Source organism: Salarias fasciatus, chromosome 22 (assembly GCF_902148845.1).
Source record: "Salarias fasciatus chromosome 22, fSalaFa1.1, whole genome shotgun sequence".
NCBI classification, from domain to species: Eukaryota; Metazoa; Chordata; class Actinopteri; order Blenniiformes; family Blenniidae; genus Salarias; species Salarias fasciatus.
Window position 1 is genome coordinate 12,587,177 of NC_043765.1, and position 16,028 is coordinate 12,603,204.

Consider the following 16,028-nt stretch of genomic DNA (forward strand, 5'->3'; position numbering starts at 1 on the left):
AGCTCATTCAATGAATTCATTTTCAGCCTGATTATTAACACTGATGATTTCACTTAATTCACAGCTTAATGTCACCCAGCAGTAAGTTATTGAGGAGGGTCCTTGGTGTTGTCAATAGATTGACGATTGCTAATTAAAATGAGCTCTAATGCAGCCACATAGGGCCCCAGCAGCCAACGCAAGCGCGGAAAAGTGCAAGGTAAAACAAATATGTGCCATTGTGCACTAATATGCTGCCTCAGTGAGTGGCTGCTATTACCTGTGGGATCATGCAGTTTTCAACCATAACACAGATAAATGGGAAATATCTGAGTCCTCCAGTAAGGCAAAGAAAACATCTTTTTTTCAATGTGAACATTTTCTTCCTGCTTTTACCTCATCTGCAGCCCCCACAGCTAAAAGAATGTTCTCGTCCGGGGAGATTCATGCCGCTTATATGTTTTCTACCTGCAGACGCGGAGCCACGGTGCATTTCTCCTGCGATGAGGGTTATGAACTCCAGGGCTCAAAGAGCATCAGCTGTCTCAGAGTGACAGACAGCTACGTGGGCTGGAGTGATGATCGGCCCATCTGCAGAGGTAAGTCCTGGCGTGCCATGTCCATCTAAGCATGCGTAATGGAGGTGCTCGACTTGACCTCTATATAGAGATAAATGTATAGTCCGGTGCTCTGCTCACATTTGCTTGAGAGTTTGCTGTCATCTTCTGTTGTTGCTAAGTCCCGTCTCCTCTTCTTCCAGTAGACTCTGCTTTTAACTTTTTTCTGGCTTGACACTGACCTTTGACATATACTTTTTAGATTTTTTTTTTGTTTGTTTGTTTCGTGTTGTTCAGTCATGTGTGCAGCACAGCGCTGCCCATCAATCATATCCCCCTCAGTTCACTTCTGACCATTACATGACAGGAAGGGAAAGTCATCACACTCCTTTTAGAGTTTTCAGTTTCTCCAGCCAGTGTCACTCAGCAGCAGTTATCAGAACAGATTACAATTTGTTCCTTTTTTTTTTAGGATGATGATTTAATATATTTCTCCTCCATTCGAGCAGTTCCTGTGAACGTGTTACGTAAACCTGATGGCACTCTTCTGTTCTGCTTTCCCCATTATCCAAAATCCTCAGCGTACTTATTTCAAGACTTCAGTGTGACTTGGGAGACTTTAAACTTCGACATGTGAGGCAAAGTGGTTTGTGTCCTCCTGGTGCTCCTTTTAGGTTTGATTTTATCAAAGTTGCGATTGTCAGCAGCAGTCTGAAGAAACTCAAGAGCAAAGAATATTTGATCCTTCTAAAACCGTCCCAATTTTTTTTTTTTTTTTTTTTCACATTTTCTTACAGTTTCACATTTCATTGTTCTTCTGACTCTCTGCTTCAGCACGGCCTATTTGACGCAAGATATGGGGATGTTATATTAAACCTCAGCTTCTCTGATTTCATTTGAGGAGGAGTTTTCGTCAACACTGAAAAAGGTTCATGAACTTAATTGGAGTCATCAAACATCGGATTTAAAAAGAAAGGCAATATGAGCTCAGAGAAATAATAGTACATACAAAACCTAAGATCACGCCAATTTCAAATCTCTTCAGTACATGACGCATTTAAACTACAGTTAGTTGGTCCATGAATCCACAGAAAGTGTTTTTCTTCAAAGGGGGGAGAGCTCTGTGACCCCACTGAGGAACAGACATCCGTCTGGCTTTAATCCAGAGGGAATGGGTGGAAAATACTGTTGAAAATCTAAAAGTTCAGCGATAGATAACACAGCGTGTAGGACAGCAGCCCTTTCAACTCGCACTGCCCGTTTCACCGGGGTTCAGCAGTAATTGGACGCTCGGCTTGTAAAGGGACGGATTTCCGTCACGTCTGAGCTATTGACGGACACGGCCATGCATGACTCAGAGGAAAACCAAGAGCTGCGATTTAGATGGATGTGTAATTGTCAATATAAAGTGTAATTTACAAGTGGGAAAGGATGATTAAGACAGCGCAAAAAGCTTCAAGTGCCAAATGGCCACATAAACCGAAGAGCTCATATACAGTAGATCAATATAAAATAAATAAATAAATAAAAATTAATGTAGGGATTGCTGTGGGGATGGGCTGCTTTGCTTGGTAAGAACCAAGGAGATGTTTGAACTGACAGTACATTTGAAGAACTCACAGTTCATGTTGCGGTTCACAAAAGATAAAAAAAAAACTCTGAAAAGAAACTAAATTTATCCCCAAAAAAGTTATGCAGACTGATGAAGCACAAACAAATATAGGTAAACAGTTGAGAGAATAAGGGGAAGAAAAGGTTGTGATCATTATTTGGAAATGCAACTTGTCATTAATTTTACTGCTAATGGGTTGGACTTATTGTGGATTTCTTTTTTTCTGTTTCTGTTTTCCTACTTTTGTTTGGCTTTAAACTAAAAGAATGAAAAGACAGCTGAGCTCCCCAAGTGTTTTTCAAAGTGAAAGCCAGACATATCACTTTTTCTCCACTTTGGAGACGTTTAGATCCAAGAAACATTCTACGGTGTCAGTGAAGCTGCCCTTTAAAGATACTACCTCCCATCACCCTCATTTAACCTTTGATGCTGCTCCTTTATTCTGCCTCATCATGTTTAAATAAAGATTAAACATCATGTAGAGATAAATGAAGATCTGTTACCCAAAATAGCATTAGTCATCATTAAGTCGAACAGCGCTATCATTAGCACGATGGCACAAAAAAGATAGAAAAAAAGAGAGAAAAACTTCATCTCGGGCTGTAAATTTCTTTCTCTTGATTTAAAATTCATGGTTTCATTTTCATTTCCACCTCTTTTTTTTTTTTTCTGTTCACACCGAGCTTCATTATGCATTTGCCTGCTACACTTTCATCTCTGTCACTAAACAAGGTGGGGTGTATCAGACATAATGATCACAAAGATTAAAAGAGAAAAGAGGACAGAGGGTTTGATAGCTTCTCTGGTCCTTTCAACTGTATTTTCTGTCTTTTTTTTTTTTTTGTCAAGGTCACCTTCACTGTCTGCACAACTCACATTAATTACTCTTTTCTCCCCTTAACTTCACCAAAGTGCGTTTTAGATGTTAATAGGGGTGATTTGGTGGGAGAGAGGGTGGAGCGCGGAGCCATCGGGTGGGGCTCGAGCGCCCGGAGGACCGCTCTCAGACCTAATTCATTAAAGCCGGGGTTCAGGTCCTTTCAAATACCTCAGGTTTTCTTTGACAAGCATACACACTCAAGTACCAATTAGAAATTCTACCCTAATTTGAAGGGGTGTTGAAGAGCTCGGCCATCTCCACACCGGTGGGCCTCTATGAGAAAAGTCACCTTGTCCTTTCAAGCCGTTGTGAGCACTTACCAGCTCTTTTCTGTGAGCTGTTTAATTTGTAATTAGTTGTTTGTACTTCCCCCCCCCCCCCTGTCTCTCATATAAATGCAGTACTCTAGTGTGCCACACTTTAAGAATGGCAGAGAATTATGAAGATTGTCTTGTTTGTTTTACCGTTGTAATGAATCGCACAGCTTGACAGTTTTTACAAACATGAACCCTCTCAAAGATGTTTCAGACCTTGGACAACAAGTGTGAATTATGCACTTGATTGGATCTTCCTTTCAGCTGTTTTTCATGCCGCCACATTAAGTCTTCCAGTCGAGCAGTTGAAAGGATCTGCAGTTTGCTTGATGGCTCCTTTATTTAAAATTTGATTTTTTTTTTTTTTTTTTCCTGTTTGAATACAGCCAAGTTATCATTACCGATCACTTCCCAAAATGACTCGATGTCTCATAAGTGATGTTTGCTCAGTCTTTATGTAAGAGATACGCGATGCTTCATCTGTCAACACGCGGTGTGTTCAGGCGCAGCGTCGAAAATAGGTCACCTGTATTCTCGTAGATCCCGACGCCCACTCACTGTAGTTACACTTGTAAAAAGTAAGAGCATATGTTTGGATAGTGAATACACTCATGCTCTCTGAGTCATCGCGTGGCACGTATAAAAAGCTGCATTGATTAAACCATGAGCAAATTTGTTCTATTTTACCTTTGCCAGATGTGAAGTGCATGGAAAATGATAGAAACATGTACCACTTGAAGGACAGGTGTATTGTCATGCTATTTTTTTTTCAATGAAACTTTGTATTTAAACTTGTTTCTCTTTCTTTCTTTCTCTTTGTTTCTTCTTGTAGCACCGATGTGTGGCGGTCAGCTGAGAGGACCCAACGGCGTCATCACGTCTCCAAACTACCCGGTCCAGTACGACAACAACGCTAACTGCACTTGGGTCATCACGGCGACAGACATTTCAAAGGTAAAAGGCACCAAACGTGGCACTGAAGGGCCAATTCACAAGTTTTGACAATCAAAAAAACAAAAAGAGAGAGAGAAAGATTTTCCAATACTTTCCAATCAGGCAAATAGGACTGATGCAAAACCGTCAAGCAGAAATGAGGTTGAGGATGTGTCTGGGGTCTGTGTCAGCGTGTGTGACAGAGTAATAACAACAGCAGCTTAATCTGATGCCTCTGTTCCTCACTGAAGCCGATTAATAGCTGTATGTCAACATGTGAACGCATGGAAAAAAAAATCCTGTTAGCAATGTTGCCGCCTTCTATTTCTGGCAAGTTAATCACAAAAAAAAAAAAAAAAAAAAAAATTACAAAAAAAAAAAAACTGTATCAAAACAGGCTGCTTTCTTTCGCCACACATCCTTGTTTTAATTTTACTGACTGAAAAAGTAATTTGTACTGAAGACCAATCTGCATGGAAGAACTATGTTTTTTAAAAAAAAAAAGCATCTGCACACTTGTGGACTTACGCCTCAGGCAACAGTGTGTAGTGTTAATTTAACTTTGTTTTTGTAATCACCAGCCTCCACTGGCGTGTTAAGTGGCGTCTTCAGCTGCCAGGAAACTGGAAAGCGGCTGACTGATGTGCTCGGGCTTGTTAGCGAGGAGCCCCGGGAGGAAGCGCCTCCCTGACACACCCGACTCATTCCGCAGCTTTTGATAATTGCGACAGGACGCGTTGGGGTGCTGCTCAACGCGCCATGCGACAGAGGCTCTCCCATTGAAAAATGTAGCAGATAAAGAAAATGAAAGGAGAGGCTGGAAGTGAGCCAGCGTAAGACAAAGCGAGTTGTTAAAACACCTGTGGTGAGGAAGAGAAGGAGAGAGCGGAATGGACAGGAGAGTAATGGAGACGGTTTGAGAGCAATGCTTGGAGGAGATCATGAAAGTGTCAAAGTTCTGTTCACACCATTGACTTTGGAGTTGTGTTCAAGGCCACACGGCTGCCTTATTGCCAGATGTCAGTTGTGGAACTCGCAACAGAACGCTTTCACAAGTCTTACTGCACTGTGTCAGGGAGGCCGTGCCAGGTGAGAGGCGATGCGAGGGGAACGTGGTCCGATACGCCCAAAAGAACTGCTCCCCAAACACAAACACACACACAGACACCCTCGGGTATGCCCAGCGGGCAGTCTGTCTGCTGCCCCGTGTCTTGCTGGAGATGAAGATGGAGCGAGGCTGTTCTTTCTGTTTAGAGGTGTAATGGGCTTCTATTCCTGCCTGTCCGCTCTGGCCCAGCCAGAGGAGACGTTAGGTCAGACAGGAGGCCGAGGCGGGACTGCAAAAAGAAAGGCAGGTGAGAAATGACAGAGTTCCTCCGCAACCTAAATCCGACCTCCTGACATGATGAATAATGTGGATTTACTGACAGGCGCTGCTGCTTCATAAAGTCCTAAAGAGACCGAAAGCAGCCTGTTTTTTGTTTTTTTTTAGTTGACGGTGTTTCAAGTGTTTATCCACGAGCATCAGGGTCACCGTGTTCCCTGTTCAGGAAATGTCAAACCTGCCTTCAGAGACCATGGACGATAAAGTATAGCGTGCTCTAAAAATATTTGAGACACTTGCATATCCATCAGAGTGCCAGTAGGAAGCGGTACAGTTGAACCCAATTTTGTTGTGCGACATGACATTGACCGCCTCACGGGGCCAGAGGTTGTTCACAGCATTTTTCTGCTTTCTTTACTAAATCAAATCAGCCTGATAATTTATGAAGAAACAGAAGCAGTGTCTGTAAACTTTGTTTAAATGATGTCAATTGCACTCAGAATTTGCAGCCCCCGTTTGTTCACAACACATCTTCAGAAAAGAGTTTTATTTTTTGTTTTTTTTTCTGATTCGGTGTCCAACAGCTTTTGTGTGATTGGCCTGAAATTTGAATTCAACACTGTTGATGCAGAAAAGTGAATGTGCCACCTGTGGCCTGCCCTTTTTTTTTTTTTTTTTTTTTTTCTGACCGCTTTCAGGAAATGACCAAATGACTCTGTTATTGTGGAGAATATGTCAAAATCTCAAATCTACAACTTTTCTCGTTTTAATGCCCCATTTACTCAACAATATTTCGAGTGAAAACATAATTTCCATTTCATAGATTCGTGTTTTTATGGCAACATATTGAAAACAATGTCTGTTTAAACTGAAATAGCCAAAATGCCGAAGACATTGTCATATAAACAGACTCTAAAGCTGTCTCTTAGTTTTGGCAGTTGTACAAATTTCACCAGTTGCAATACAGCCTTCAAACAGAAATGTTTTGCTACTTTCCTTTTTCATCAAAATGCAAACTGTATACAGAGATGGACAATCAGTCACTTTTTCTAATTGCACTTGCACTTTTTTTTAATGTGAAATCTGCAGTGAAGTTGTTTCAAATACCTTTGAAAAACAAATCCCCTCTCTGCTGAGAAATTCCCTCCACAGGGGCCACACTCTCACTTCCAAGACCCTCTGTTCCTCTTCACACTGCAGACACGTCTTGATGACAGTGGCTGTTGTCCTCTTTTACAGAATCGCTTTGACACCTAGCATACGCCTCACTGCTGCTGTTGCTCGAAGGCAAAGTCACACTTTTCTTTTCTTTTCTACACCGACCTAAAAGGTTTTACTGTAGATACTGCTTTGATGTCGTGATGATAATTGCAAATTTCACGAAGGTAATTGATGCAATGAATCTCCTCGGTTTGATATAAATTTGTCATCTCTGTGTGTGAGGTTTATCGTTGAAAAACACCAGTGAGTGTGGCAGCAGGTACAAGGAATACTACATTACAGGATCCAGGAATATTTCCTGAATTCTATTGTCTTTATTTAAGTCGTAGCAGCAGACTCTCGAGTGGTTTTCACCAGACGCGACACAAATGGCCTCATGAGCGACTTATGTTGAAACAGCTGACAGGTTGCCTCCAGCCCACAAACAAACAATGGCGTCCCTATATGATGTTTAATTCAACCGTGCATTATTTCTCTATCAGCTTTACCGGCACAGCTTATTTACTCAGTGCTTTCCGAGAAGTTTGAAAGCATTATCACTTAGTGCTGTAGTGTGTCAGCGATGCCCCAAGATAACTGGAAGGTCCTCAGCCTCAAAGGTTTGATGGGTTCGATTATGGAATTAGTTATTCTAAAATTCCTGGTTCTTGTCAAACTGGGAGAGATTTCCCACAGCTCACCTCAGATGAGTTTCCTCTTTCTCTCCCTCCCTCCCTCCCGAGCTCCACCTGTTGGCTTGCAGATAGGAGATGAGTCTGCAGTATGAAACTCTATTTATCGAACGATCTGACCTATTTTGCCTACACACCATCAATCTCTTCTCTCCACCTTGGCAATTTTCATTAAGCACGAGGTTTAACATAGGACAGAATGCAATTTGCATTTATATAAGCTTTTTCATTAGGGCTTGCTCTCTCTGCCCTCCAGAAACATTCAGATTTTGGCAGAAATCTGTTGCAGCCAATTTGAACTAGAAAGCAAATTCAGCCCATGCTTTGCTTTTTTTTTAACAAAAAATTGCAGTTCCACAAAACTGTCCCACAGTACTTCAGGGTTTTGGCGTTCATCAACATTTTGTAGGATTGTAATTAACCCTTAGAAAGTATTTTTCTTTGTAGAATTGATCACTATGTCTGGTCCTATTTTTGAAAGTTGTCTGAAAATACACAAATACCAGAAAATCAACTTAAATAAACCTTTCCGTTTAATGTAATTTGAGGCAAAGCTACACCAATAGCCCAATAAAGTTAGTATGAAAAGCAGAAGACATAGATTGATAGCAGAAGATCCACATTTTGCTCGCGACAGACAGGGCTGCAGCTGCGGCGCCAGCTGAAACGTGTCCTGCTGATACGGAGATGACTGACAGACGGTAGATTGACAGACAGAGAGGCGCAGAGTGGAAGGGGTGTCCTCTCTGCACCTGGCTTCTGCACAATCCGAGCATCTGTTGTTCACTGTCGCCTTGGCGACGCCCCTGCTGTTGTCCAGGTGATCAAGCTGACATTTGAGGATTTTGACCTGGAGCGGGGCTACGACACCCTGACGGTGGGAGACGGCGAGGTGGTCGGGGATCAGAAGACCATCTTCCACGTGTGAGTGACCTCTCTGACCTCTATCATTTCTTCCCCTTTAATATGTCTCTCCGCTTCGTTGCACAACTTTTACTTTTATTTATTTATTTTTCCTGAGATGTCTTCCCCCTAATCATTCTTGCAGTTGCAGCTCACCATTTCCCCCCTCCTCCGCTCCCTCGCTTCCCCGCCTGCGAGCGGCCCTTCTTCGTCTCTCTGCTTGTTTCCCGGCCGTACAGTTTCTCTTTCATTTCATCGCAGCCTGACGATGCAGGAGCGAATCAAAAATAGATGTCGCACCACGCCGCCGATCATCCCTCTCGTCCCGCTTCCCGCCGTTAAAAGTCCGATCACAGCCGCGCGACGCAGCAGTACAAACTGCATATCGATGGCCGTTAATGAAGTTTGCGCTAGCAGATGCTCCATAACAATTCACAGGATGTTGTTATTAATTGTGCTGAAATTTACCACCTTAATAAAGTTTTTATAGATCAATTTTTATGCGACGCTGTCTTGCCCGGGTTGGAACTGGGAGGGGGGCGGGGGTGGAGATAAATGAGAGAAAGGTTTGTGGAATGATTCTCCGCTGATATGAGATGTCCTGCCTTCCTTTAATAACGCTGGCTCCACGCACGTACACTTACATGCACCGCTCCAAAATTGTGCATGCCACAAACACTAAAAATGACTTAATCCCTTCAATTAAGAGCTTCTTTTCCTCTTACGGGCTTCTTTATGGTTTAAAAGCAGAGTGAGTAATTCAGTTCTTGCACTGGTGGTTACAAACAAACTACAGCAGTTTAGGGCCGGGGAATATACCGCCGCGATCAGCACTGTTAACTCAGGACTATATTTTTGGGAATCAGTGGTGCGGACAAGCGGTGCAGAGTGCAGGGAGTAATTTTTTTGTTACTACGAGGTCAGATGTTTGTAACCTTATCATAGCAACACTCATAAATGTGCACAACCAATCACGTCCTCTCTTCTACTGACCCGGAAGACACGGTGCTGGCAGTTTGACAGTAGAGGGGAACAATTTGATGTAAGCCACAGATTGTTTTCCTTCACTGAGCTGATGTCCAAGTGGAGGAAGAACGTAATTGTCATGAGTTGATGGACAACCTTAAACAGCCTTTAAATGATTGCCACATCAGGTTTGATACGCCAGCACCGTGAATTATGCTTTTCAACAGACAGGTAGATGTTTGAGCGATTAGTAGATTAATGTTTAAGATAAGAAAAGACCACATCTATCCCCTAAAATTCCATAATCTGTGTCTCTTCTGCTCCTCTGGAAACAGTACATAATTTATCTTTCCTCCGGTGGGTGCATCAAGGTTCACAGAAACCTAATAAATTCGCAAAAGGCAGCAAAAGGACAAAAACATGAGACACTACTACTTCCTCCACCGTTCTCCTTGTTCCTTCACTAAAATTAGAACCTTTAATCACTTACTCTGCAGTTATACACATCCTAATTAGAGTTGGGGCAAATTACTATTCAAATAGGATTAAATTACTTCTGTGGCATTGACTGATCTTGCCTTCATTTCCCACTTTCCTTGTCCCCAGCTGTTTTGAATTAAAGGGTTAGCATTAAAAAAAAAAAAAACTTTCTGAGGCTAGAATTGCTTACAGCAGTTATTACGTGCGCTTCTTTGATTCGAAAAGTCTAAAAGTTTAATATAAAACTTCACATATTGTTTTCAGTTCTTAGAGTTGCATTTAATTTATTCCAACAAAGCAGTGGGAACACATCTTTTGTCTACAGAAGTGGTGGAAACTTGGTTTAATATGGCTCTAACCACTCCTACGGGTTTCACATTTGGCCTATCCTCAACATGTAAATTCCTCAAACAAATGCGCATCCAATTGAAGACAGTTTCTTTTCTTGCAGTTTGTCCGGCACCACAACCCCGGACCTCGTGGTGAGCACCAGTCACCAAATGTGGCTCAACTTCAAAACGGACGACACCAGCGGCTCCCTGGGCTTCAAGGTGTCATATGAAGGTAAGGACGCATCAGGTCATGCAGTGGGATGGATGGCATTGGCGTGCACGTGTTTCCAAGTGAAAACGGAACATTTGCTGTATTTTTAGATGTCCGTTTAAATGACAGCAGCTCTTGGAGCCACTGAAAATGTTGAAAAATGTATTGAGAGCAGCTCCCAAGGTGGAATTTTTTTGAAAATGCTCCATGTAAATGGGGAAAACCCAGCATTTCTGAAACACAGTATACACACTATAGCCATAGTAAATAGTTATTTTACGCATGCACGTGTAAATGGGAAATAACAACAATGGTGGTCTCCAAAGTGTTGCGACTCCCAGTTAATGTTCTCCTGGGACTTGGTAGTTTTATTGTTTAGAGTCGGCTTTAATTTCAATCCAACTTTCTGGTCTGTACGAATGTCTGTGTACTCGCCATTGTCACTGTTTTTAGCATATTGTTCTCTGTGCACGTGTGTGTGGTTTCATTACAAAAAACAGCACCGACAGTTGGTCAGAGATGCAGACTCCATTGTTTTCAATAGCTTTGCCGGTTCTGCGTGAATAGATATTGTTTTCAAAAGGTTTGGCAAACTCAAAAGCATTGTGTTTTCACTTTAAAAGACATGTAAACGGGGCCTCACCAGACCAATGACTACTGAAATTATTTTGGTCAGAAAGTCACATATTGCCCACTTTTTTTGTTTTTACTCAATTTTTCTGCAGCATCTTCCAGTAACACATTGCACCATCTTGTGGTGATAATTTGTATTGCAAATCTGGGGCCAGTATGATAACTTTTGTGTGTTAGGTTTTCTGGTGGCACGTCACTAAATAACGTGAGATACAACGTCAGTGATTTTGTCGAGTCTCAGTTGTCCGACTTTTATAAAAACTAAGCTATACTGATGTGCAAAAAATAATTATAGGATCCCAGCATGTCCTTTATTTATTTATTTATTTATTTATTTATTTTTTTTATGGTACCATGGCAGAGATAATCTGTTTTGAATGATATGGTTGAGTATAGATTGGATTACCATGTCACACAAGCCACAAACTCATTCCTAAAACAATGATTTGACATTACAAGTATATTTCTTTTTTTTTTTTTTTTTCATGAGTGCATCCATGTAAATTCCACCTTTCATTACAACCAGTTTCAGTACAAAAAACACAGACATAATGATGGGTTTCAGAAGCTGAATCATCGTCATTATTATAATTTTATTATCATGAAATAGGCTTGGGAGGACTCGCAGACGCACTTTGCGATCACAAATTATATTCATATCACAAAGAATGGAAACGTAAATAAAGCAGGTTAGTTTTTAAGTTGTTTTTCTGACATGATCGTGAGTGAATTAAATGGCCGCTTAGGTTCATTGGAAGTGATACACTTTTAAATGCATTTGCCCTTTATTTGGTAAACACTGATTTGTCAGGACAATGACGCTACCTCTTTTAATTTGAGTGAGCTTTAAATTCATGGAAAAGGGAAACATGGTGCCTAATTGCATTAGTTCTGAGTGCCTGGTTACATATACATGGTTGGAACATTAACAGATGAATGTGTGTATGCGTGTGTCTGCATCGTTGTGTTGCCAGGCAGGACTGAGTTGGTAACTGCTCTTCTAAGATACTGTATGTTTGCCTCGAAGATGCATAGCTCGTCTTCTCTCTTGCCCACAGATGCTTATTTTTCATCAGTAAAAATAACAGAGAAAGTGGAGCAGCATGCCGAACCAAGTGTAATTAAAACAATGAGTTCTACTTAATGAAGGGGAAGAAATGCTTTGAACCACTTCACCTCCCAGATTGGAGCGCCCAAAATCTAATTTGCATTCTCAATTACTTGTATTTTGAGCCCGATCATCAAGTGTAATTGCCAACGCAGTCACGCCAGTACACACATTCCCACCTTATGCATACATTTCTGCATACACACTTACACAGCCTTCCACGTCTTTCTGGAACTGTCGTGCTCGCACACAAAAACTGCATTAATGCAAATGAGTTTAAAACTCCTTGACTGCAGTGCTGCATTGTGATGCTACTGTCTGATTCACAGAAATCACATTTATTTGGAAGTCAAAGACACTCTGGAGTTTTATATATATATATATATATATATATATATATATATATATATATACACTGGACATCTTCAGATTTGTGAAGATTTTTTTTTTCTACAAAGATAGGATGAAACTTTTCCCACAAGGTCATCATTGCAATGATTTATTTACATCGAAGAGGATCACAGCTCTTCTCTGGGTAAACGATATCGAACTGGCCTGTGTGTGGGCAGCACAGTTAGCTAGTCATGCAGTTCCATGCAGGTCAATATTAAAACGCTTGTGCCGATTGTGGCCGTGCATTGGTGCAGTGGAGTGAGTGTATGTCAGTTTTGTTTTTCAGTGGTGTTGAAAACTGGCTTTCAGTGTTTCGGCAACACATGTGAATGCAATGAAGGGATCCTTTTTGGAATTTCTGTGGAGGAACCACTGGCATATATTAAATTCAATCCAGGTCAGTTTTATCAGTTATCTCAAGGTACCTTTACGGAGAAAAAGACAGAAATTCCATATGACCAAGCAGTCCAGGAAAAACAGCCTTTTAACATGAAGAAACCTTTGCAGAGCTCAACTCTTTCTGCAGAGCCAGACTGTGAGGTCGAGATAGAAGGAGAGAAAGAGACAGACAGACTGTGCAGAGGGATTCTACTGGCTTGATTTTATATCCGACATAAAAGTTCTGCTAAATTGCTCTTGTTTGGTGGGAGAACATCTCTCCAACTCCTCAAACACTGCATCAACGGCACTGCAGCCCCAACTAGTGGTGTGTGCCCGCATAGCAACTAAGCAGCCTTGTACGTGAATGAAACACTAATTGGTTTAACCAACTAATGCTTCAGGTGCCGTCTAGTGAGGGGGCAGACGTTTAATCGTTTTAGCAGCTAATCATGTGCATCCCCAGCACCAACAGGGTTCGGCTTTAAGGATTTCTTCTTAACTTTCCCTAGAGTGAAGGTTTTAGGTCCCAGTAAGATATTCAACTTGAACAATGGAACTCTCTGCATGTGCGCTTTAAAAAGCAGATACCTAGAGATAAGTAGAGCTCTTGATTCTCACTTTTATGCAGAGTCACTATTCAGAATCAATAAGGAATTTATCTATCTTTTCTCTATATCTATTTTCATTTAATGTTATATTCGGCCCACTTCAAAGGTGTTTGATGTGATTGTGGAACTCTGCCTTTTGGCTACTATATGCACTACTGTGTTATAGCAGTAATTGTGAAATTGCGGTGTATTTATTGATGTCACTTTCCATTGTTTTATAGCGAGAAATCAGAGGCTCTCCTGTTCATGAGGATCATCGTCTGGTGTTTGACTTCTTCCTCTGTGGCTTTTATGTTTGACAAACTGTACAAACACATCGCACACGTGTAGACATGCAGTGTATGACAAGAGATCCCATCCATGAAACGTGTGCTCACACTTCAAAGGGTTTACATTTATTACCCCGGTTTTCCCTGAACTTCTAATTGTGGGGACCCTTGAGGCAGCGACGACGACTATGGGGATCCGCGAGTCATTATATGTGTCATTTTGTGCATCGACAGCGGGGTGCAGTTATGCTCTGATCAAATGCGGTTTCCGTTGGATCTTACAGATTCATGTGGTTGATTGTCCCTTTGATTCTCTGTCTGGATCGTACCCCCCCCAACCCACCTTTAAAGGTGACTTCCACGCAAACAAGATCAATGAGTTGTCTTGTGAACGAGGCAGCCTCGGGACAGCCATACATCCAAACAGCAGTGAGCTCTAAATATGTGTTCTAAATGATGATCATCATTAGGGCTGAGTATGGATTTATACCCGGCATCACCCCTGGTGCGATTTAAAATCGTATTAGGCCCTGCCATCATTTCCTGGATGGATGAGCTGATTTGCTCTCAGTGTTTCCCCTCCATCCAGATGCCTCGATAGGATGCCTCAGCATTCCCATCAGCGATCTTCAACCTCAGAAAAGTAGAAAGAAGAGTGGGCGAGAAGAGCATAAATCTCCAGATAATGAAATTGCTGTGTGTGGTTTTAAGCAAAGAAAGGGTGGTGGTCACGGAGGTGTGGGTGTGTTAGTGTGTCAGTCCGAAAGTGCCCGCGTCAGCTTCCAGCACCAGTGAGGCTATTTGTTATGCAGTAATGGGAGGAAAACGCTGGCAGTCAGACCGTGGGAGACACAAACAAAAGATTCGGAAGACTAGAAAGCAGTACCTTAAAGCAGTGACTTAATATATAAAAATCAGAAAATATGTCGATTTAATGTGGTGTAAAAGCCAGTCCATGTCACTCTTTATGCATTCTGATATAAACTGGCCTTAAAAATGAAGACACAATTTGAGAAAGTTGTTGCTGCTGGAATAGAGCTCTGATTGTACTGGTTTGTTTCAGATATTGAAAGGCAGCCTCTAATATTCATCATTCATCCAGAATCATGAAATAATATTTGTGAATAAGAACACATTTTTTGATAACAACAATAATAATATCATAGTATTGAACTAAGCTGTTGGAGCAAGTCTGAAAACTGTGTCAATTTCAAAAACTGAATCAACGCCTTCCTCATTCTCCAGACAGTTTTAGTTGAAAAGGCAAAATTTGATGCTGTGAAGCATTTTATTGCTTACATATTACCTATAGCTTTTTTTTCCCCCCAGTTGTCACTGCACTGAATGCACAGCGTTTAAATCCATATTGATCTCCCTTGCAGTGAACAAACGTTTCCCATAACAACGCTCCTGCATTAACATTTGATGCGCCTACTGCAGAGTACATCCTATTATTCGCGTAATGTACTTTTCAGTGTTTCCCACCAGTCAGGCAGTGGTATTACAAAGATGAACGATGGAATGATGCTGCAGTTGCGATAATGTAGTTGAAAGTTTGCTGGTGAGCCTCTTCTGGTATTAAATGGTTATGGAGAGTTTTCTTTATAGCAGTATTATGTTGAAGAAAAATCTACACTTCACAGTTAATGAAACACTCCCTAAAATATTCAAAATATTTCACCTCTTGGGAGTTTTCATTGGGGATTTGAATGCTGATTTTTACAGAAGACTTTTCAATGTCACAGATATAGAGAATTCCATCCTATTATGTTTTGATCATCTATGTTTTTTTATTATTTAAACGTGTCAAAATGTCATTTATTAATTTTTTGCACAGTTAAATTTAACACTGTTATGATTGGTTATATATACTATATGTTGTAATGCCTTAATTACAACAGGGATTATAAAAGATGCAATCAAATGTGCTTATCATCACTTTTCCTGTGTAATAACACTAAGTATTGTGTCAATATATTTTGAATTTGAAGGAGGCAATCTGCTTATTTAAGGAGTCAGTCTTACTCCAAGACATGCTATTTCAATGTCAGTGAGCTAAATACAGTGTCTATGTTATGTTTGCACGAGCATCATTTATAGCAGCCTTTTCTCAACTGATGGGTTGCAATCCAAAAGTGGGTCTCGGAAAATAAATAAATAAAAAGTTCAGGAAAAAAAAAACTCCTGGTCTTTTCATACTTCCTAACAATAGATGGCGCTAATTCGCTGTCAGGCGGGTTGATGCTCACTATT

General features: G+C 41.1%; 1 protein-coding gene across 1 annotated transcript in view; it reads left to right on the forward strand.

Moving 5' to 3' along the window:
* LOC115409775 (CUB and sushi domain-containing protein 1-like) overlaps positions 1 to 16,028 on the forward strand; it is a 204,277-nt gene that overhangs the window by 90,521 nt on the left and 97,728 nt on the right. The window contains 4 exon segments of the mRNA XM_030121052.1: positions 454 to 578; positions 4,175 to 4,296; positions 8,312 to 8,415; positions 10,292 to 10,404. Of these exon segments, the coding sequence (XP_029976912.1) occupies positions 454 to 578; positions 4,175 to 4,296; positions 8,312 to 8,415; positions 10,292 to 10,404 (464 nt within the window).